Source organism: Hemiscyllium ocellatum, chromosome 15 (assembly GCF_020745735.1).
Source record: "Hemiscyllium ocellatum isolate sHemOce1 chromosome 15, sHemOce1.pat.X.cur, whole genome shotgun sequence".
NCBI classification, from domain to species: domain Eukaryota; kingdom Metazoa; phylum Chordata; class Chondrichthyes; order Orectolobiformes; family Hemiscylliidae; genus Hemiscyllium; species Hemiscyllium ocellatum.
Genome location: NC_083415.1, coordinates 26999775 through 27025146, shown reverse-complemented (window position 1 = coordinate 27025146; position 25372 = coordinate 26999775). Strand labels below are relative to the sequence as shown.

The following is a 25372-nucleotide window of genomic DNA, read 5'->3' as shown; positions in this document are numbered from 1 at the left end:
GGCCAGGTTTATCCCCAAGCCTGCTTCCTTAAGTTGATCGAACAGTTCCAATAGATGCACCTAATGTTCCTTTCATGTGTAACTAAAAATCACCAGATCATCAATGTATACTACACAATTAGGTAATCCAAAATAACGTTTTTAGTCTGTAAACCATGGCTAGTGCATCTTTCATATCAAATGGCATGACTTTAAACTGATACAGTCCATTCAGCGTCACAAAAACTAAAACTTCCTTTGCTCTTTCAGGTAAGGGTACCTGCCACTGAGAAAGTGTATATGGTATGAGCAGGTAGGGAGAGTTAAGTTTTGGGTTGTGAGAGACAAAGGCTCAGCTAGCATGACTTGGATCAGTTAAGAACTTGCAGTAAACAATGAGGTGTTGGAGGCAAGGGTCGTGGGGGTTGACAAGGTAAAAAAGCATTTCATATGTAAAGCAATTTAACAAGATAAAAAAGTAGTCATTATGTAAAGTCAGTTAACAAGATGAAAAACATTCATTATGTAATGCCAGTTAACAAGGTTAAGAACATCCATTGTACAATACTAGATGGCTTAATCTTTACTGTTGATGCGCACTGATTGCGACCATCACCCAATCAATATAGACATGGCCTTATCTGGAAGCTGCTCCCTGTAAGTGACTATATAATTCCTTAAGAATCTGTTGTTCGAGAGAAGACTGAGAACCCATGTTCCTGTGCACATGGGCAATCGTTCTCTCTCCCTCCAGTGCCCAGAATAAAGATGAAGGAGGTAAAGCCATACTGTGTCATTGAGTGTTTGCTTCAACTGATAGGGGATAGGGAAATGGGATGACAACAGTATCCTCTCAGGAAGTCCGACTTTGAAGTACAAGTTGCTTATCCCACCTTCTCAATACATTCTTCCAAACATGGATTAGGATATGAACCAGACTTTGTAACAGCCCACGTATAATCATTGTATATTAGCTAGATTTGGCATCATTACTATGGATGAGCTCCACTGGCTGCAATTCATTTCGACTATATGGCCTTTGAGCATACATTCAATCTCTTTGTGAACCTATGCCAACTTTAGAGGGTTAAGTCGATAAGGATGTTGTTTCTTTCTATATGGCATTATCAAATAATTCACTTCACTCAATTTACTTTTGATTTGATAAGATCCACTAAACTTTGCCTTTTAAAAGTTCACCCACCACTGTGAGTAACACTAACACTTCATCTCCACTACCAAAATTATGAAGCTTTGATTTCTTGTCTGCTTCCTGTTTCATCACATGCTGTGCTGCTTTCAAATGCTGTCTAGTCAATTCATCCACTCTATTTCATCTTTCTTTAAAATCTGGCACATAATCCAAAGATTATGGTTTCTGAACTCTGAATTACCAATTTCACCTTAATTAATTTCAGTGGTCCTCTCACCTCATTCCCAAAACCTAATTCAAATAGACTCAATTCAGTTGATTCATTAGATGCAACCCTAATCACAAAAAAAGCAATTGGAATTACTTTATCCCAATCCTCTGGATAGTCATGACTATAGACCCTCAGCATGGTCTTTAAAGTTTGACTTATGAGTGAACTCAATCATCTGCCATTTCTGTTGCTAATTTTGCAGTCTTAACTCTTTGTTCTTCCACGTGTTCTCCACTTCAGGAAGTGAATTTCTGAACTCTTCCAAAATAATTGTCAAAAAGTGTAATATATCTGATCTATTTTCCACGGACAAAAATTAGGGTTTGAAAGGATCAAAAAGTATGTTCATTTGACCACGTCCCCTCCTTAGATTCCTAAAACGTTGCCCAAAGGCTTCTGGTACTAGCTCATATAAATTTAAGATGGTATTTTAACTTCATCGTACTGCCCAAATACATTGTGTGGTAATGATGCAAATACCTTACTAGCTCCAGCTATCAACTTTATTTGAACAATAATACCACATGGTCACCGGCCATTTCATTTGTTTAGCCACTTTGTCAAGTGGCTTCTACATCCTTCTTGTGAAACTTAGGCAATGCTTGGATATATTTAAACAGTCCCTACCAGGCCTTTGGCCATGATGCAATTACCTCCACCATTTTAAGTCAACTTCAGTCGAATTTTTAGTTCCAACCTCTGAAGTTCAAAAACTCTTTCACCCCTTCTGTTTTCAATCATAATTCAAATTGTTTCATTTCCTTTTCTGGCTCAAGCTGCTTCATTTGTGATTGAATTGTAATCATTTCCAATTATTCCAAAGGCATATCCAGCAATTGCATATGTTGCACTATTGCTGTAATTAGAGTCAGAGTCATAGAGAGGTACAGCATGGAAACAGACCCTTCGGTCCAACCCATCCATGCCGACCAGATATCCCAACCCAATCTAGTACCACCAGCCAGCACCCTGCCCATATCCCTCCAAACCCTTTCTATTCATATACCCCTCCAAATGCCTCTTAAATGTTGCAATTGTACCAGTCTCCACCACTTCCTCTGGCAGCTCATTCCATACACGTACCATCCTCTGTGTAAAAAGGTTGCCCCTAAGGTCTCTTTTATATCTTTCCCCTTTCATCCTAAACCTATGCCCTCTAGTTCTGGACTCCCCAACCACAGGGAAAAGACTTTGCCTATTTACCCTATCCATGCCCCTCATCATTTTGTGAGCCTCCATAAGATCACCCCTCAGCCTCTGACGCTCCAGGGAAAACAGTCCCAGTCTATTCAGCCTCTCCCTGTAGCTCAAATCCTCCAACCCTGGCAACATCCTTATAAATCTTTCCTGAACCCTTACAAGTTTCACAACATTTTTCCGATAGGAAGGAGGCCAGAATTCTACGCAATATTCCAAAAGTGGCCTAAATAATGTCCTGGACTGCCGCAACATGACCTCCCAACTCCTGTACTCAATACTCTGACCAATAAAGGAAAACATACCAAATTCCTTCTTCACTATCCTATCTACCTGTGACTCCACTTTCAAGGAGCTATGAACCTGCATTCCAAGGTCTTTTTGTTCAGCAACACTCCGTAGGACCTTACCATTAAGTATATAAGTCCTGCTAAGATTTGCTTTCCCAAAATGCAGCACCTCACGTTTACCTGAACTAAACTCCATCTGCCACTTCTCAGCCCATTGGCCCATCTGGTCAAGATCCTGTTGTAAACTGAGGTAACCCTCTTCGCTGTCCACTACACCTCCAATTTTGGTGTCATCTGCAAACTCACTAACTGAACCTCTTATGCTCTCATCCAAATCATTTATGTAAATGACAAAAAGTAGAGGACCCAGCACCGATCGTTGTGGAACCCCACTGGTCGCAGGCCTCCAGTCTGAAAAACAACCCTCCACCACCACCCTCTGTCTTCTACCTTTGAGCCAGTTTTGTATTCAAATGGCTAGTTCTCCCTGTATTCCGTGAGATCTAACTTTGCTAATCAGTCTTCCATGGGGAACACTGTTGAACGCCTTTCTGAAGTCCATATAGATTACCTCCCCTTCTCACATGAACAAAAGCAATCCCAACTTAAGCTGGTTAATTCCAACAGCTTTGCCTTGCGTACTTTGTACAAAACTCCCAAAATTATTTCTTCCACATCCACAAAACTCTTAGTGAGTGAGAGAGCCATTATTACACAAGACACACCCTATTTAAATCAACCGAATGCAACACCTGAAGAGAGAACACCAACCCTGTCAGCCTTTGTGTCCAATAATTCCATCCCTAACCTGGAATCAGATTCTGATACTGACAAGAGCCCCCAATGTGGTGCGATCCAGACCAAACCTGCTGAAAACATGTTAACATAACCTAGGCCTTACCTTTTTCTTATCTTCAAGTGTATGCGCTGCATCCCAGTTACAATTCATTTAAGCAAAACACACTTTGCCTATATTTTAACTGTAGTATCAAACCAAAGTTAAAAAAGAATTAACTGTAAATATTGAAATGCTTAACAAAATTTTATACATACACTACTATTAAATAACTTCCAATATAATAACATTCCATTACACACAAAGGAAAATTCAGTTAAATAGATTGTCTCACATGCAATTCTAGCAGCAGGAACAGAATGCCAGCATTTAGCTGAAAAAGGGAGAAATAAGACCTTCCACATCCAGCTTCAAGACGCCAGCAAATGCTGAAAGCTAAAACATGGTTCTATGGGAGCTTGACCCCATCCATTCAACTGCTTCTATTGTTCCAACTTTGAAAAATAAATCAAGGCCACAAAAGCTGTTTACTTTATTGACTTTGAGCACACAGCCTGACAGCTGTCTCATACTTTCTTCATAAAACAGAAGAACAAAATGCACCTATTAAAGGCATAGTATTGTCACATAACCCAGAGCTTCTTTCATCCTGCTGTCCTGGAATTATATTCCAGGATCACTATCTTTACATTTAGCTGGATTCAAACCACAAATTTGCAACGTCAAGATTTGAAGAGGAAATAATTGAATCTACAGGGAGCACCAGGAACATAAAAAATTAATTAGGTACAATATACAAATGGACATAGGAGTGAAAAACACAACTATTGCTTATATAAAAGTAAAGATACAAAATAATTAAGTCTCAGACTCTCATGAATGAGAGCAGAATAAACAATTTAAAGCTGAGAAAATTCTAGACCTTTCAATTTATATAGCAACCAAATAGTATGCTGATTTTTAAAAACCAAACATTAAAGTTTAAGAAGGACAAAGTCCTAATCTGGTTAGGCCCAAATAATACGTTTAAAATAAGGTCTTAAAAACGGAGGTTTCCAGAATATAAAACAGACCCATTACCATCTATGTGAACAAAACTGGATAAAGAACTTCTACAATGGATTCTATTATTTCCCATTACCAGATAATGACAGATCTAAGCGTTTCAGCAAATTTTGAATTTTCTTTCAGATATTTAGGATTTGCAATTTTTTCTTTCCATATGTCTTGAATTCCACAGTAGCAGAGAATTATTGGAACAGAGAAGGCAATATCCTGAAATGCAAAACTGATCTCCAATTTTAATAGATTGAGGTGTGTGCAAGACTTGTAAAACATGGATTTTCGCTGACTTGAAAGGAAGAAACTGAGGAAGAACTAGAAAGATATAAAAGTAAGTAAATGCAATGGAACTTTGCAGCACAGGAAGTGTCAAAGGAGGCCATGCATTTATGCCAGCTAAAGAACAATCCACTAATCTAACACACTGTCTATTCTCTGAGCACTGCTAGGTTTTTCTCCCCATCAAATATTTAGACCCTTTTATAACAAAAAATTGATTACGCACAGTTTTCAATAAGACATTCCATGTTCCATCTCAGATCTGAGCAAAACAAATCGCTCATCTTTCCCTTTGTATGGTCATTAATATACATTGAGTTAAAGAGAACAGAAAGAGTTTTATCAATTTTCTGATGGAAGTCCCTTATAATTCTGAGCACCTTCATCAGATCTGCTTAGTTTTCCCTGCTTTAGTGATGGGAAATACTACTATGTTAACTGATATGACTTATCTCAATATTCATCTTCATATGCCGATTTACCAATTCTTATCTTAGCATCCTTCTTCAACTACCCCAAGCCAGATGTAATAGCTTGACTGCAACCCAAGAAATTTTTGCATAGGTTTAACATGCCTTCTTTGCTTTGATACTCTTTCATAAATAGGGGCATCTACAATTCAAACTTTTAATAATTCAAAGCTTTAAACAAGTGTTAACTTATCCTTCTACTTTAAAAATCTGTCCATATCAAATGTCGACTGCTTTAAAGTTTTATAATTTAATGTGCAATTACTTCTCTTATTCTATGTCTCAAAATACGTCACCTTCAATTCCTTACATTGAATTTCATCTGGTATCTCTCTGTCCAACCTGTTTTCTACTAAAGCTGCTTGGTCACCTCTAACAGTTGACACGGTATCCCTAAAAGGGCTCAATATTGATTCCAGGAAGATAGGTCTAAGCGCTCAAATGTTCTATTCATCTAATCTTCTGAGTAGCTTACAATCCTTGTTTTCACATCCCCTTTAAGATCATTCTTAGGTGGGAGCTACAACTTTCTGGAAATATATACACACGTTCACTGCAATCTATCAATACTATTAATTATTGCTACACAGCTATTCTTCTTAAAAGAACGATTCATTTTGTCTAGAATAATTATGTCTAGGGTGGGTACTGAGGTTGTAGATGTGTTGTGAGTTAATTTTTCAAAATTCACTAGATTCTGAAAAAGTTTCATTATCAGAAGGAAAACAGCAAATATAACAACTATAGGAACAAAGATAGAAAACAGGAAACTATAGACTAGTTAGCTTGATGTCTGTCATTAAAAAGCGTTAGAATAAATTTTATTAAGGTTATCGCCAGACACTTCAAAAACCTCAATGCAATTGAAAAGAGTTAGCCTGATTTGAGTGAAATCACATTTAATCAATTTAGAAAACAGAACAGCACAGGAATAGGCCCTTCAGCCCACAGGTCTATGCCAATTATGATGCCATTCTAAACTAATCCCATTTGCCTGCACATTGACCACATCCCTCTATTCACTGCCTGCTCATGTTTCTATCTAAATGCTTCTTAAACATTGCTAATATATCTGCTTCTACCACTTCAGCAGGCAGCACATTTTAGGCACCTACCACCCTCTGCATAAAAAGCCTGCCTTGCACATCTCCTTTAAACTTTCTGCTTCTCAAATTAAACCTATGCCTATTTCTATCCTGGGGAAAAGACTCAGTATTCCTTACCCATGCATCTCAATTTTATCTACTATTTGGTCACCCCTCAGCCTCCGATGGTCTACTGAAAACAATCCATGTTTGTCCAATTTCTTCTTATAGATAATACACTCTAATCCAGGCAACGTCTGAAACTTCTTTTGCACTCTCTCCAAAACATCCATATCCTTCCTACACTGTGGCAAACAGAACTGCACACAATACTCCAAATCTGGTCTAACTAAACTACTAAAATGGTGGACTGACAGTAGTGTGGATCTTGCAGCTGCTCCTGAAATTGTAGGCTTTTTTATACATTTATATCAAGATTTCTTACAGTTACTACATTTCAGTAGAATCAGATTTTTCAATTCACTTTTGATTCTTTAAGAGTCAAAAGGTATATTTTTTTAAAAGCAGAATTGTGTTCACAGAATTTTTGGAAAGCCTTACATCTCTTATTTCTCGATTTCTTACACTTATTCGATTCAGTACTATAAGATTTTTATTTTAATTCATTTTTGGTTCTTTTATAGTCAAATACCCAAAAAGATACATGTGGTTTTTCAAACCTGTTGGAGAGGCCTACCACATGGATAGCTCACTTTTTATTCTCTAATATTATACATGCAGAAGAGTTTTTTTAACATCGCTAAATAGATTTTTGTTTTTACATTGAGGATTTTTTGAAAACATCACTAAAGAGTTTTTTTTAAATCGCAGAGGAGAGTTTATTTTTAAACGGAGTTGTGTTTACGGAGTTTTTGGAGAGGCCTACATGTCGATGGCTCTGGAGAGTTTTTTTTATATCTTAGAAGATTGAAAGTTGCCTGCTAGATCACTTGAGGAGTCATGTTTTAATTTCAATTGTTAAGCTAAGGAACTCATTTTATTTAAGATTCATATATTTGATTTTGTTTTCTTTTTTATTTTTTGCAGTTTAAGAGTAATTATTTGGGTAGGGAAAGGAAGTTTATTTTACAGGTCATTCTGCAATGAATTGTTTCGTTAACAAATTCACTACAACATGATGGACAAATTGGGGATGCTGTTTCTAAAACACAACTTTTAAAACTTGCGCTGGCTGTAATACGATTACATCACCAACACTTTAAGCCGTTTCTAAAGCATGATTTTTCTATAACACAGGGTTGCATTAAAACACAACCATCACGTTATAGAAGACCTACCTGTATATATAAGGTGCGATTGTAAGTGGTTTCTTTTTCGGCTTAACATCATTGAGGGCATACAAAAGAGACAGAGTTAGATGGCTCGTAGATTTAGAGAAGTGATTACACAGCAGAATCAGTCAATTAGATGGGTAACTGTCAGGAAAGGAAAAAAGGTAGTTCAGAAGCGAACCTGTGGCTATTACCCTCTCAAACAGATATGCAGTTTGGGGTACTGATGAAAAGAATAGTCTCAGAGGAAAATAGAAGATGCAGTCAGATCTTGTACAATAAGAATGAATCATATATTAGATAGGGTTTGACAAAATTTAAAAGAATAATTGTTATAGGAGTTCTGTCAAGCACACAGAAGTTCTGCAGCAGCGAACATGAATCTGGGATAGTACATTGCTTTCCTCGTGCCAGGATTAAGGACATTAAAAAATGTTTGAAGCATATTGCTAAAACAGGAAAGTGAGAAACTGTAAGTTGTTCGACACATTGGTAGGAATGACGGTTAAGAAAAAGACTAAGGCTTTACAGAGTGAATATAAGAGGTTACGTAGAAGATTAAAACACAGAACCTCAAAAACAGTAATTTCTGGTTTACTCTCCGAGCCAAGCTTGAATGAGGGAAAGAATAAAAGGTTAAAGAAGATAATCAATGGCTGTAATGTTCAGGGATTCAAGTTCTTTGATCATTGCGTTCTCTTCTGGGACAGAAAATACCTATTCAAAAAGTGAGAACTTCACCTGTACTAGAAAGGGATCAATATACTAGTGGAAATATTTGCTAATTCAAGAAGAGAGAGAGTAAACTATTAGGATCCCTCCACTACTCCTCTATAAGTAGCAGAGTAAATAAAAGATAGATGAGGATGGTGTTTTATTCTGAAAAGAACAATTAGAAAATACAAGAACATGTCAGAGAACAAAGTAATTCTGAAGAATTAAACTGTATTTATTTCAATGCAAAAGAATCTTACAGGTAAGGCTGATGGATTGGGACATCATAGCTATTACAGAAACTTAGCTGAGGATGGACAGGACTGGCAGCTCAATGCTCTGGGTTTCAGATGTTATAGGAACAATAGAAAAAGAGACAAAAGAGGAGGGAGTGCCATTTTTGAATAAGGATAACATTACTGTTGTAACTAGAGAAGATATTTCACAAAAATCACCTGAAAAAAAAGAGTTCAAATTAGAAATAAAAAGGAATGATCACATAAGAGATTGTACTATAGACACCCCTCCCCTGACCGTCAGAGGGGATCTGAGGAACGCATATGTAGAGATCTCACAAAAATAAGAAAGAATAATAAGGTTGCAATAGGTGATTTTAATTTTCCAAACACTGACTGAGACTACCATACTGTGAAAGGTTTGGATGGTGAAGAATTTGTTAAATGTGTTCAAGAAAATATGTAAATATTCCTACTAGAGGAGCAAAACTTGATCTTCTCTTGCGTATTAAGAAAGGGCAAATGACTGGAGTAATAGTAGGGGAACACTTTGGATCTTGTGATCATAATTCTATTTGTTCCAAAATAATTATGGGAAAAAATAAGCCTTCCATAAAAATATAAATTTTAATGGCGAGTCAAGGACTTTCAAAAATTGATAGGAGTGGACGGTGTGCAGGTAAAGGGACATCTGATAAATGGGAGGCTTTCAAATGTATGAGAACGAGAAGTCAGAGTCATTATGTTCCTGTCAGAGTGAAAGGAAGAGGGTGTGGTGCTGGAAAAGCACAGCAGGTCAGGCAGCATCAGAGGAGCAGGAGAATCAACATTTCAGACAAAAGCCCTTCATCAGGAATTCTTGCTGAAGGGCTTTTGCCCGAAACGGCGACTCTTCTGCTCTTCGGATGCTGCCTGACCTGCTGTGCTTTTCCAGCACCACACTCTTGATTCAAATTTCAAGCATCTGTAGTCCTCACTTTCACCTAGAGTGAAAGGTAAGGCTGGTAGGATTGGAGAACAATGAATAAAGACATTGAGTTTCTAGCCAAGAATTTTTTAAAAATTGTATATTAGATATTGACCACTGTGGTCAAATAAATCTCTTGAACAGTATAGAGTGAATGCATTATATAGCATATAGTATGCAACATTCTGAAGAGGAAGATCAGAAAGGCTAAAACAAAATGAGATGCCCTTCGCAAATAAGATTAAGGACGATCCAAGGAGATTCTGTAAGTACATTAAGAACAAAAGAGCAACAAGACAGAAGGGTCCCTAAAAGATCAAAGAGGTCACCCTTGTGTGTTGAACCTCAAGAGATGGGAGAGATATTAAATCAATATTTCACGTCAGTTTTTACTCGGCAGAAATAAATAGAGGCTACAGAACTCAGGGAAATAAATATTGATGATTTGAAAACATTTCATATTACAGAAGAGGAAGTGTTGGAGGTCTTAGAAAACAAAGGTGGATGAATTTCTCATACCTAATCTAGTCTCAAACTGTTGTGGGAAGTTAGGGAGGAAATTGCAGGGTGTTTTGCAGAAATATTGGTATCATCTACAACTATGGGTGAGGTGCCTGATGACTGGGGATTGTCTGATGTTAAGGAGAAGCCTGGGAACTACAGGCGTGTGAGAGTCTGACTTGAGAGGTGCGCATATTGTTGGAAATTAGATTAGATTCCATATAGTATGGAAACAGGCCATTTGGCCCAAAAAGTCCACACCAATCCTCCAAACAGTAATCCACCCAGACCCATTCACCTACCCTATATTTACCCCCCACTACTGCACCTAGCACTGTGGGCAATTTAGCATGGTCAGTTCACCTAACCTGCACATCTTTGGATTACGGGAGAAAACCGGAGCACCCAGCCAGACCACACAGACGCAGGAGAACGTGCAAACTCCACACAGTCACCCGAAAGAGGAAATCGAATCTGGGTCTCTGGCGCTGTGAGGCAGCAGTGCTAACCAATGAGCTACCACGCCGCCCCACAGTTTATACGCATTGGGAGAAGCAAGAAATGATGAGCGATTATTAGCTTAGTTTTGAGAAGGGAAATCATATCGCACAAACTTGATTGAGTTTTCTGAGGAAATAACCAAGTTGATTGATGAACATAGAGCAATTGAATTGTTTACTTGGACTTTAGTAAAGCCTTTGACAAGGTTACACAGGATAGTCTAATTAATAAAGTTAGATCACGTGAGATTCAGGACAAGCTTACCAATTGGGTACAAAATTGGTTTAACTGCAATAGACACAGTGATGGTGGAGGGTGGCCTGTGATCAGTGATGTTCCACATCGATCTGTGCCGGGTTCAATTTTGTTTTTCAGTTATATAAATGATTTAGATGAAAATATAAAAGGCATGGTTGGCAAGTTTGCTGATGACACCAAAATTGGTTAAAAATCACACAATACCAGGTTATAGTCCAACAGGTTTAATTGGAAGCACAGTAGCTTTCAGAGCACCACTCCTTCATCAGGTGCTCACAACCAGCTGATGGAGCGGTGCTCCGAAGGCTAGTCTGCTTCCAATTAAACCTGTTGGACTATAACCTGGTGTTGTGTGATTTTTAACTTTATACACTCCAATCCAACACTGACATCTCCAAATCATGAACAAAATTGGTAGTATAGTGGACAGTGATTGCAGAGAGATCTTTATCCATTGGTTCAATGGGCTGAAGAGTGGCAAATGGAGATTAATACCAATAAATGCGAGGTAACGCACTGTGGTAAAACATACAAGGACAGGACTTATACAATTTAAAGTAGGGCCTTGGGTAGTGTTGTAGAACAGAGACATCTAGGAGTTTGAACTTTGTGTCACATACAGATAGGGTGGTGAACAAAGTGTTTAGCATGCTTGCCTTCATTGTGCAGACCTTTTGAGTATAGAAGTTGCAATGTTATATTGAAGTTGTACAAGACATGGGTGAGACCTCTTCTGGATTACTATGTCCAGTTCTGGTTTACTATGTCCAGTTCTGGTTACCTTGTTATGGAAATATATCATTAAGCTGGAGAGTGTTCAGAAGACATTTGCCAGGAATGGAGGGTTTGAATTAAGGAGATGCTGGATAGGGTGGGACTTTTTTCACTGTAGCATAGGAGGTTGAGGGATGACCTTATAGGAGTTTATAAAATCATGAGGGGTACAGACAAGGGTTGCACATCAGCCTCACAGTGCCAGAGACCCAGAGTCAATTGCATCCTCAGCTGACTGTGTGTGGAGTTTGCATGTACTCCCCAAGTGTTCTGGTTTGCCCCAGATGCTCCAGTTACCTCCCACAATTCAAAGGTGTGCAAGTTAGATGAATTGGCCATGTTAATTTACCCATAGTGCTCAGGGATGTGTAGACTCAGTGCGTTAGCCACGGTAATTGAAGAGTTATAGAGTAGGATGCTCTTCTGAGGGCCGCTGTGAACTCATTAGGCAGAAAGGCCTGTTGCCACACTGTAGCTGTTCTATGGATAAGGTGAATGGCAGGTGTCTTTTGCCTAGTGTGGGAGATTTCAAGAGTAGAAGGCATATTTTTAAGGAGAAAGATTTTAAAAAAAGATGTTTTCACTGGAGTTTAGAAGAGTGAGGGATGACAAGATCCTGGATGGTCTTGACAAAGTTGATGTAGAAATTGTGTTTCCTTTGGCAGGCAAAATCAAAATTAGTAGTCACACTGTTAGGATAGAAATGAATAAGATTTCTTTGACTAGAGTTGAAGCACTTTGGTACACTGTCTCAGGTGGTGGTGAAAAGAGAGAATTTGAATCTTAAGATGGAAGGAAATAGATTTTTATGTAATGAAATCAAAAATCATTGGAAGTAGATGGGAATATGGAATTCAAAACACAAGCAGATCGGCCATGAACTTATTGAATGAAGGAACAGTCAGGTTTGGCTGAATTGCCTAATTCTGCTCAAAATTCCTACATTTGTAACTTGTTTCTAGCTATTTAAGTTATTCAATCTTTCCTTCCTTTTTAAATATGAACGTAACCTAAGTTAGCAACCCTCCAAAGGAGGAGGGGAAGTACATATCTATCAATAGTGAAAGAGTGCTAGGGAAATTAATGGTGCTAGAAAGCACTGGCTTTGGATCTGATGGGAAGCATCCTGTGATACTGAAAGTAGTAGCTAGAGATAATGGACGGACTGGTGGTTATCTTGTAAGAATCCTTAGATTCTGGAAAAATCACAGAGGATTGGAAAACTACCAGTGTAACATTCATTTAGAAAGGGAAGGAGACAAACAGATAACTATGACCCAGTTAGATTACTGTTTGTTGTTGGGAAAATATTAGAGTTGAAAAGGGTCCTAAGGGCCAGCCTCGCAAAAGGTGGTGCATGTATGGAATGAGCTGCCAGAGGAAGTAGTGGAGGCTGGTACAATTATAAAAGGCAGTGGGGTGGGCATATGAATAGGAAGGGTTTAAGAGGGATATAGGCCAAGTGCCTGCAAATGGGACAAGATTAATTTAGGATATCTGGTTGGCATGAACAAGTTGGACTGAATGGTCTGCTTCCATCCTGTACATCTCTATGATTGTAAAGGACGTAACAGCGTAGCATTTAAAATTAATAATTTGAGCAAGCTGAGTCAATGTGGCTTCATAAAGTGAAAATCAAGCCTGACAAATTTGCTTGAATTCTTTGAAGTAACAAGCAGGATGGATAAAGGGGAAAAGAGTGTATGTAATATTTAAATTTTCAGAAATCATTTGATAAAGTTTCATACATTACGCAACACAAGAGCTCGTGGTATTGGAGGTAGTATGTTGACAATAAAAGGCTGGCTAACTGACAGAAAACAGAATTGAGATATTGCGGAGTGGGCTTTTCCCGGATGGCAATCTATAACTTGTGGAGTGCCACAGAAATTACTGCTGAAGCCACCATTATTTCCAATATATATTAATAACTTGGATAAAGAAACTCAATGTAATATGGGGGCCCTCGGTTTATGAAAATCCAACTTATAAGGGGCATAATTTTACAGACCCGACATATGATCATTTCTTGCACGGTCCTGTATTGTGTTCCAACTTACGTACGGAGTTCAGAACAGAACCTGTTCACAACCTGGAGACTACCTGTATGGCCAAGTTGTATGTGATACAAAAATAAAGACAAGTGATGAAGATTGTAGAGCCCAGACAGGAACATAGACAGGTTAAGTGCATAGGCAAAAACTTAGTAGATGGAATATATAGTGGGAAAATGAGAAGTTATGCTCCTTGGCAGGAAGAATAGAGGAACCCATTATTGTTTAAATGGAGAAAGGCTGTTGAAAGCTACAGAATAATGGGATTTTAGAGTCCTTGTCCAAGATTCACATGAATACTTAGGTTCAGCAGGTTAACAGAGTAAGTAAATGGAATATTAGCCTTTATTTCAAACAGAATGGAGTACAAAAGTAGGAGGCTTTGCGAAAACCATAAGAAGCACTAATCAGAGAATAACTAGAATACTGTGACATTTTGGTTTCCTCTTTGAGGGATGTAAGGAAATATACTGGGATTGGTCCTCGCATTGAGGGAAATTTACTGGGACGGGAAGATGTTTAGGGTAAGTTCACTAAGCTGATACAAGGTATGGAGGAGCTGTTTTAGGAGGACAAGTTGGGCTTGTATTCATTGGAATTTAGAATGAGACATCACCTTATTGAAACAAAAGATTCTTAAGGAACTTGACAGGGTAGATACAGAAATGTTGTTTCCCATAGGACCACAGAACATAATTTCTTTATAAGTGGTCATACATTTAAGACAGAGATTAGGAGAAATTTCATCTCTCAGAGGGTAGTGTATCTGTGGAATTCCTTACTGGAGAGAGATGTTGAGACAGGATTGTTCAATATGTTCAAGACGGAGATAGATTTTAAATCAATAAATGATTCAAGGGTTATAGAGAAAAGTCAAAGTGAAGTTGAGAATTCAGATCACCAGAAACAGATCATAATCAATGGGCTGAATGGCCTACTTCTATTCCTGTCTTACGACTGCACAAATTCCAAACTCAAAAAACATCTGAAACATGGAGGTTGAAGTTTCTCTTCACCATTCCAGGATGCATGTCATATATCCTTTCCCTCTTTGAAGTCCACCATCAATTCTTTATCCAATACCAAACTTTCCTGTCTCATACCTTCACATTTCAACTGTCACAATCTTCTCTGAAAACTAAGTCCTACAATTCTTTCACGACTTCATTGAGACAAATGTTCTCATTATTAATTGACATAGTTGTTAAACCATTTATGTGAATTTGTACTCATATCAATCATACAGAAAAGGTAAACCAATAAAAAGTTAGAAATTCAACTGCAATATTGGAAAAAGATTCTGGGTGTTTACTGCAACTTGTGCCACTCCCACTGTAGTGCACTACAAAACCTGTCCGGTTATAGGCATTATTTTACTATACATGATTTGAGTTTTAAAGCCACAACCTTCCAGTAGACATAAATCAAACTGAAATCAAGCGAACGTAAAGATACATTTCAAATGGCAGGCTTAAATCGAGGCACTGAGTAGTAATCTGACACTGAAGGTTCCCCAACACAGCTCTAACAAATGTTGTGGAACAGGCCACCCCTGGCAGTCTCACAATAGCTGAGAGAAAATCCCCTTGCGCCTGGATTAGACAGAATGACAATGAGTGAAATTGGCACTACATATATTAATTAAACGTGAAACATCCAAAAAAGATTGTTAAAGTAGTGAAAAGGAGGTGGAAGGAAGCGGGACACTGGCGTTCGTAGGTGCGGACCAAAACCCAGAAAAGGGAGAGAAAAAGCGGCGCAGCCTCAGCCTCACCCTCAGGAGAGAGACCGAGACCAGGTCAGGGCGGCAGCGGCAGTGGCAGTATCGCAGCCTGGCCACTGGCCCAGGTGAACCGAGACCGACCAACCGTGATGGCACCCCACTGACCAACAACACCCGCACAGGTTCAATTTCCGATGATAAAGGCGCCTCTCCCCCTCCCCCAAGCTGACTAATCCGGTAGGCCGGCTTCCTGCCTGGGCGGCAGGGCTCCAGTTCCCTCAGTTCCGCCCAAACAAACCGCACAGGCTCTGGGTCCCCGGGGGAAGGGGTGAGAAGGGGGGGGGGGGGAGGTAACTGTGCTGCTGAAGCGGCTGTTCCCCAACCTCACTCCCCTCCGCCTTAGGGCCCTTCCCCAGGAACCAGCGACTCTCAGTCAACAGCAGAGAGAGAGGGGAGCGCACGGGGATTGGAGAGGGGGGGGCCCTTCCACCCTCCCGCCGGGCTCGGCCCCTCCCCGAGTGGAGTCTGTGGGAAGCGAAGCGGAAAGGCACAGGCTCCCCCCCACCCCCCAGACTCACTCTTGCTCCCGGTGGTCGCCATCTTGTGTCGCTACCGGTCGCTGCTGACCTCCGCCGGTCGTGACGTCACTAAACGCGGGAACTACCCACGGGGGCGCGCCCCGCGGGCACAATGACGTCACGACGCAACGGCGCGCGCCCTCCATCCCACCCTAATCCCGGCCGCGCGCCCTCCCATTCTCAACCCCGACACGGGAACGCGCGCGTCTTTTTCCATCCCACCAAATGTGTGCGCGCCTAGTGCCCACTCACCACCTCTCGGAGGCGCGCTCACTGTCCGCTCCCCCTCCTGGGTGCGCGCTCACTGCCCGCTCCCACCTGCCGAATGCGCGCTCACTGCCAACCACTCTCCTTCCCTCTTCCGGATGCGCGTCCACTGGCCGCAGCCTCGCCGCGTGCCGGTAGCTCGAGGGTTTCCCCCTGACAATTACCTCGGCGTTTCCTCGTAACATGACCCTCGAGGAATTGCAAAGTTTTCCGAAACCGACCCGCCACATTCATTTGTGCCTGTCCAAACCTTATTTACAAGCATTCGAAAGCTTTTTGTTTTGTTTTGCAAGGACAAGCGTCAGGCACGGCAGCACGCTAGCAATACACATGCAGCTCGTTCATTCTCAGCAAACAGGAACAAGAAGTAAAAGACAGCATTTGTCATGTTCCACTACGATTAAATGTCTGTTTCCAACATCTCCCGTTTTTGTTTCACAAACAGGGCCAGCACATGCTCTTCCTCGATCGCCCTTTGTTCAAACGTACTAACCTTTTAGTTTCACATTCTGGTGGTGATTATTTGGCGTGGAGTGACAACAAATTTGCATTTGCCATATAAGGTACGAATGGATTTGCAGAGAAAATTTAGCTTGCTTTCTTTTTGTGAATATTTCAAATGTTCGACAGCTGAAGGCAGAGTTGAGTATTCCTCCAGGACTTAAGATTTCATGTGACTCTGGACCCAGTAATGTGGTTGACTTTTGAGTACCATCTGAAATGGACGAGCAAGCCATTCAATGGTATCACCTGTTAAAAAGTAATGAAAAAAAGGAGTTACCTGAGCCATCTTCCACTTAATTTGGAGGTCTAAGATGGACCATGTCTGCAGGGACTACATGTACAAACTGGGGGGGCGGCGGGGGGGGGCGGAGGTTTGGAGAATGTACCCAATGCTATCCTCATGCTAATAGCCACCTTGGTGTATGGCTGCATCATCCTCTCTGTAAACCCTTGCTATTCTAGCACCAAGTGCCAATACTTACTGAGGTTAGATCTGTCCTCGGTGTTGCAAAGGATGGAACTGGCCTTGTTGCCACAGAACACGGCGGCATGGTGGCACAGTGGTTAGCACTGCTGCCTCACAGCGCCTGAGACCCGGGTTCAATTCCCGCCTCAGGCGACTGACTGTGTGGAGTTTGCACGTTCTCCCCGTGTCTGCGTGGGTTTCCTCCGGGTGCTCCGGTTTCCTCCCACAGTCCAAAGATGTGCGGGTCAGGTGAATTGGCCAAGCTAAATTGCCCGTAGTGTTAGGTAAGGGGTAAATGTAGGGGTATGGGTGGGTTGCGCTTCGGCAGGTCGGTGTGGACTTGTTGGGCCGAAGGGCCTGTTTCCACACTAAGTAATCTAATCTAATCTAAGTAATCTAATCTAATCTAAAACACTCCAATAAGTTGGACAATTCCAAATCATCTGTCCTTCATTGAGAAATTTGCAAAGTAAAACACCTTTGACCACAAGTCAGGAAGTGGACAGCATGTAGAGTCCTTGAGACCCTACAGGAAAAGGAAAAGGTGGAATCTACCACATGGTTCCCTGGGCAGTTTGTCAAAGTCATTTGGCAGAATGCCTCATCACCTGAACTTTCCAACAAGCACCAAGACATCATTTGGCTAGTGGTGAGAAGGGACAATCAATGGGATCCTTCTTGTATGCCCAGACTGTCTGCGCTTCTGAGCTGCTGATGAGGAGTTGAGAATATCACACTTTGCAAAGCAAGTCCGGAGAAAGATGCAAAGGTTTTTGTTGAGGTTTGTCCTGAGCAGCTCTGTAACATAGAACTCTGTTCCCCAGGACACAAACCGAGACAAACATCAACTGTATCTGGAGGACAATCAACTCTGTGAAAGATTCTCTTTGGTTTACCTGAAAATAAGGAGTTGATCCCCACTGAATGTTCCAGACTAGCAGAGGTTCAGGATTATGCCCTGAGGGATACACTAAAGCTTGGAGCAGCTGCTGCCAAGGCGCAGTGGAGAAAGACCATTATCTGAGTTAAATTGGGGTCCATTTACTTATCAGACCATGTAATTATGTAATGCATGTAGATAGTTTTGTATGTGTAAGAGATGTCTTTGGTTTGTTGAATAGAGTCAATCTCCAATGTTTTTGTTTCTTTGATATTCTACTATACAGAACCGAAATGCATTTGTGACTATGCATATACATCAAGATATTTTTTATGAATAAAGTATATTTTTGAAATTTAAAAAAGTGAAAACAGATGGATCATTTACATTAAGAAACAACAACAGAAAACTCAGTCTTGTTGACCCTGCAAAGTCCTCTTTATTAATAATAAAGGGCTAGTACCAACATTGGGAGAATTGTTTCATACCCTAGCTCAGCAACAGCCTGACTTGTTGATCGTGTGAGCAAGACAGACTTATAAGATATGTCACCATCAAGTCTCATGGCTTCAGATCAGACATGGGCAAGGATATCCCATGCTGATTACCATGTATACCCACCTTCCTCAGCTGATGAACTAATAGTTCTCTATATTGAACATCACTGGGAGGTAGCACTAAGACAGGCAAAGGTGCCGAATGTATTCTGGGTGGGGGGCTCCAATGTCCATCATCAAGAGTGTCTCAGCAGCATCACTATGACCAAGCGTTGCTGTTGGAACGGGTCTGTGGCAGATGGTGAAAGAACCAACAAGAGGGGAAGACAGGTTTGACTTCATTCTAATGAATCTGCCAGTAGCTAATGCATCTATCCATGACAGATGTAATAAGAGTGACCAGCACACAGTCCTTGTGGAGACAAAGTCCCATCATCATATTGAGGATATCCTATGTTATATGATGCTAGTAATGTTCTAAATGGGACAGACTTCAAACACATTGAATAACTCAAGACTGCATATCCATGAGACACTAGTAGCAGCAAAAGTTTACTCCAATACAACCTACAGTTTCATGACCCAGTATATCCCGCACTCTTTACCACTACTAACAAGATAAGGGAAAATGTTGAAGAAGTTCAGTAGAGTCGTAGAGTCATAGAGATGTACACCATGGAAACAGACCCTTCAATCCAACCCGTCTGTGCCGACCAGATATCCCAACCCAATCTAGTTCCACCTGCCAGCACCTAGCCCATATCCCTCCAAACCCTTCCTATTCATATACCCATCCAAATGCCTCTTAAATGTCGCAATTGTACCAGCCTCCACCACATCCACTGGCAGCTCATTCCATACAGGTACCACTCTCTGTGTAAAAAAGTCGCTCCTTAGGTCTCTTTTATATCTTTCCTCTCTCACCCTGAACCTATGCCCTCTAGTTCTGGACTCCCCAATCTCAGGGAAAAGACTTTGTCTATTTATCCTATCCATACACCTCATAATTTTGTAAACCTCTATAAGGTCACCCCTCAGCCTCTGACGCTCCAGGCAAAACAGCCCAGCCAATTCAGCCACTCCCTGTAGCTCAGATCCTCCAACCCTGGCAACATCCTTATAAATCTTTTCTGAACCCTTTCAAGTTTCACAACATCTTTCCGATAGGAAGGAGACCAGAATTGCATGCAATATTCCAACAGTGGCCTAACCAATGTCCCGTACAGCCGCAATGTGACGTCCCAACTCCTGTACTCAATTATCTGACCAATAAAGGAAAGCATACCAAACGCCTTCTTCACAATCCTATCTACCTGCGACTGCACTTTCAAGGAGCTATGAACCTGCACTCCAAGGTCTCTTTGTTCAGCGACACTCCCTAGAACCTTACCATTAAGTGTATAAGTTCTGCTAAGATTTGCTTTCCCAAAATGCAGCACCTCGCATTTATCTGAATTAAACTCCATCTGCCACTTCTCAGCCCATTGGCCCATCTGGTCAAGATCCTGTTGTAATCTGAGGTAACCCTCTTCGCTGTCCACTACACCTCCAATTTTGGTGTCATCTGCAAACTTCCCGACTGTACCTCTTATGCTGGCATCCAAATCATTTATGTAAATGATAAAAAGTAGAGGGCTCAGCACGGATCCTTGTGGCACTCCACTGGTCACAGGCCTCCAGTCTGAAAAACAACCCTCTGTCTTCTACCTTTGAGCAGGTTCTGTATCCAAATGGCTAGTTCTCCCTGTATTCCATGAGATCTAACCTTACTAATCAGTCTCCCATGGGGAACCTTGTCGAACGCCTTACTGAAGTCCATATAGATCACATCTACTGCACTATCCTCATCAATCCTCTTTGTTACTTCTTCAAAAAACTCAATCAATTATATGAGACACGATTTCCCACACACAAAGCCATGTTGACTATACCTAATCAGTCCTTGCCTTTCCAAATACATGTACATCCTGTTCCTCAGGGTTCCCTCCAACAACTTGCCCACCACCGAGATCAGGCTCACCGGTCTATAGTTCCTTGGCCTGTCTTTACCATCCTTCTTAAACAGTAGATCTGATAGCATCTAAGGAGAGAGAGAAATAATTGAATCTACTTATTTTGAGGGTATGCAGAGCAACACCCGCTTGATGGTATACTATTGTGTGATGATGCTGCTGGACATGAAATATTGCATTTTATTTGTCAGGCTTGCTGAGTATTGTCAGCATTTTCTGTTTAACTTTCAGATTGACAGCATCTGCAATCTTTTTCTTTTATTAAAACAGGGGAGCAATCCTGGTTCAATGAACAGTGCAGTAGGCCAAGCTAGGAACAGCACCATGTATACCTAAAAATGAGGTGTCAAACTGATGAAGATACAAAACAGGACCACTTGCATGCTAATCAACATAAGCAGCAAATGTTATATAGGAACAAGTAATTCCACAACCTGTGCAGTCTGACCACACCCAGTTGTGAATGATGGTGAACAATTGAACAACTCACTGGAGAAACAGTCTGCAAGATATGTCCATCCTCAATAATGAGGGAGCCCAGCACTCAAGTGCAAAAGATAATACAGAAGGATTTTATTCTTTAGATAGAAGTGCCTCGTTAATAACCATAAGACCATAAGAAATAGGAACAGGAGAGGTAGGCCGTTTGGCCCCTTGAGCCTGCTCAGCCATTCAGTAGGATCATGGCTGATCCGACACTCCTCATTTCCACTTTCCTGCCCTTTCCACATAATTCTTGATTCCCCTACTGTTCAATAATCTATCTAGCTCAGCCTTAAATATAGACAGTGCTCTGGCCCCAAAGCTGTTTGTTCCCTTCCATACACTCTGTTGAGATCTCCATGAAAAACTGGAATAAATTAGTCAGAAATGATTTTCCCTTTCATGAAGATGTGTGGACCCTGCCTGATTAGATTATGATTGTCCAAATATTCTGCTAATATTTCCTTAATAATTGATTCCAATACTTTTTCAAAAGTAAACGTTAAGCTAATTAGCCTGAAGTACAATGGACTTTGACCAACTGGGCCAATGGGCTGAGGAATGTCAGATGGAGTTTAATTAAAAAGATGCAAGGCATTGAATTTTGGTAAGGCAAATCAAAGCAGGACTTACATAGTTAATGCTAGGGTTCTGGGGAATGTTGTCAAACAGAGAGACCTAGGGGTGTAGGTACATAGTTACTTGAAGATGGTATCACAGGGTGATGAAGATGATGTTTGGCACGCTTGCCTTCATTGGTCGGAGCACTGAGTACAGGAGTTGGGATGTCATGTTATGGCTGTATAAGACATCAGTAAGGCTACATTTGGAGTACTGCATACAATTCTGGTCACCTTACCATTGGAAGGATAGTATTAATCTGGAAAGGGTGCAAAAAAGATTTACAAAGATATTTCCGGAACTGGAGGGTTTGAGTTATAAGGCAAGGGTGGACAGTCTGAGACTACTTTTTTCCCCAGGAGTGTAAGAATCTGAGGGGTGACTGTATAGAGGTTTATAACATCATAAGGGACATAGATAAGGTGAATAGACAAGGGTAGGGGAGTTCAAAACTGGAGGGCATAGGTTTAAGGCGAGAGGGGAAAGATTTAGAAGGGACCTGAGAGGCAACTTTTTCACACGCAGGTTGGTGCGGAGATAATAAGCTGCCAGAGGAAGTGGGAGAAGAAGATACAATTACGACACTTAAAAGACATTTGGACAGTCCAAACATAGGAAAGGCTTTGAGGGTTATGGGCCAAATGCAGGCAAATGGGCCTAGTTTAGTTTAGGAAACTTGTTTGGAACAGAGAAGTTGGGGTAAAGGGTCTATTTCCATGTTGCATGAGTCTATAACTCTATTCAGTTTTTGCCTCACCCTTTTGAATAGGGTTATCACATTGGCAGTTTTGAATCCTCTAGTACTTCTCCAGAATCCAAGGACTTTTGGGAAATTACAATCAATGCATCCAGAGCCAGGGGACCTATCTCTCTTTAGTCTTATTGGTTTATCTAATATTATTATTCTAGTGATGGTGGTTACTTAATTCCTTCCTTCTATTTAGTATTGATGAAATGAATGAAGTATCTTCCACTGTAAAAATTGATGCAAAAAACCTGTTTAACTACTCTGCCATTGTTCCCCATAACCAACTCCTCTGAATCAGTTTCTAACGAGCTTATGTTCACTTTGACCTCTCTCTTTCTTTAATGAAGCTGTTATTGTCAGTTTGCATATTCCTCACGAGTTTTTCCTTGAACTTTATTTAATTTTATTATCAATTTAGCTCTCCTTCGCTGGATTCTGAACTTATCCCTGTCTTCGGGTCGATTACTAACTTTTGCCTCCCTATATGCTTTTCTCTTTCAACTCATTACTCTCTTTAACTTTCTTGGTTAGCCATGGTTGGTTTATACCCTCTCTTAGAATCGCTCCTTCTTATTGGAATGTACTTTTGCTGAGAGTCATGAATTATCTCCTTAAATGTCTGCCACTGCTTGTCATTCCTGTTCATCTGTCTGCTCAATTTACTTTTGCTAACTCTATCCTCATTGCATTATAATTCTCTTCAAGTTAAACCCAAGTTTCTCATTTTCAAACTGAATATTAAATCGTACCATGTTAAGATCACTACTTTCTTGAAGATCATTTACTCAAAGTGCACCCAACTCCAGCTCCTCACAGACAGCATTAGGGAACTGGAGCTGGAGCTGGATGAACTTCGGAAGAGGAGAAAGTGAGGTCTGCAGATGCTGGAGATCAGAGCTGAAAATGTGTTGCTGGAAAAGCGCAGCAGGTCAGGCAGCATCCAAAGGACAGGAGATTCGACGTTTCGGGCATAAGCCCTTCTTCCAGCAACACATTTTCAGCTCTGAACTTCGGAAGATTCAGGAGGCTGAGGGGTTATAAGGAGTTAGTCATCCCTAAGTTATAGGATGAAGGTAGCTGGATGACGGTCAGGAGAGGGAAAGGGAACAGGCAGACAGTGCAGGGACCCCCTGTGGCCGTTCCCCTCGATAATAAGTTTTGGATACCAGGAGAAAATCTCAACAGCCAGGTCTTTAGCACTGAGTGTGGCTGTGTGGCTCAGAGAGAAGGGGAGAGAATAGGAACCTATAGTGATAAGAAATTCAATTGTGAGATGAACAGACAGCAGATTCTGTGGTCGTGACCGAGGCTCCCAGATGATATGTTGCCTCCCAGGTGCCAGGATCAGGGATGTCTCGGATTGAGTCTACAAGATTCTCAAGAGGGAGGGAGAGCAGCCAGAAGTTGTACACATCAATACCAATGAAAATGGCAGGGAAATGGAGGAGAACCTGAAAAAAGAACAAAGGGAGTTAGGTTGGAAGCTAGAAAGCAGGACGAGCAGAGTTGTAATCTCAGGATTGCTACCGGTGCCACGGTAGTGAGGCTAGAATAGAGAGTGAGTGCAGATGAACAGATGGTTGCAGAGCTGGTGTTAGGAGGCAGGGTTTCAGATACGTGGATCATTGAGATGCCTTCTGTGGGAGGTGGAACCTGTATAAGAAGGATGAGTTGCACCTGAACTGGAGGGGCACTAATATCCTGGGCAGGAAGTTTGCTAGAGCTCTTCGGGATGGTTTAAACTAGATTGGCAGATGGGTGGTAATCGGAGCTACAGACCAGATGATGGAGTAGGTAGTGAACAGCCAGGTACAGCACATCGAGAGTCTGTCAGGAAGGATAGGCACTTGATAGGGCAAAGGTGCAGTCAGTATTTTAATGCAAGAAGCATCAGGAATAAGGGTGACAAACTTGGAGCATGGATCAGTAATTGGAACTATGATGTTGTGGCCATTGCAGAGACTTGGATATCACAGGGCAGGAATGCTTGTTAGATGTTCCAGAGTTTAGATGTTTCAAAAGGAATAAGAGGGGAGGTAAAAGAGGTGGAGGAGTGGCATTGTTAATCAGGGATAGTATCACAGCTGCAGAAAGGGAGGTCATCGACGACAGTTTGTCTGTAGAGTCAGTATGGGTGGAAGTCAGAAACAGGAAAGGATCAGTCATTTTATGAGGAATTTTATACAGACCCCCCCCCCCCCCCCCCCCCCACAGCAACAGAGACACGGAGGTGCAGATTAGGAGGCAGATTTTGGAAAAGTACAGAAGTAACGGGGTTGTTGCAATGGGTGACTTTAACTTCCCTTCAATTGATTGGAACCTTCTTAGTTCAAATAGATTGGATGGAGCTGTTTTTGTCAGGTGTGTCCAGGAAGGATAGGCCAACGAAAGGGGAGGCCATTTTGGATTTGGTGCTTGGCAACAAACCATGCCAGGTGTCAAATCAGGGAGAGCATTTTGGAGACAGTGATCACAACACCCTGATCTTTACTATACTCATGGAAAGGGATTGGATCAGATGGTATGGAAAAGTATTGAATTGAAGAAGGGGGAATTACATTGCTATTAGGCAGGAACTGTGGCACCTAAATTGGGAACAGATGTTCTCAGGGAAATGCAGGGCAGGAATGTGGAGGTTGTTTAGGAAGCACTCGCTGAAAGTGCTGGACAGGTTGTCTCACAGAGGCAAATATGAGATGGTAGGTTGAAAGAAC

At 41.1% G+C, this 25372-nt stretch overlaps 1 protein-coding gene across 1 annotated transcript in view; it reads right to left on the bottom strand.

The window, feature by feature from the left end:
* LOC132822917 (ubiquitin-conjugating enzyme E2 variant 1-like) overlaps positions 1–16266 on the bottom strand; it is a 53173-nt gene extending 36907 nt beyond the window's left edge. Inside the window, exon 1 of the mRNA XM_060836323.1 lies at positions 16181–16266. Coding sequence (XP_060692306.1) covers positions 16181–16202 — 22 coding nt within the window. The 5' untranslated portion in view covers positions 16203–16266. The remainder of the gene's footprint in view (positions 1–16180) is intronic.
* Positions 16267–25372: the final 9106 nt, after the last annotated feature.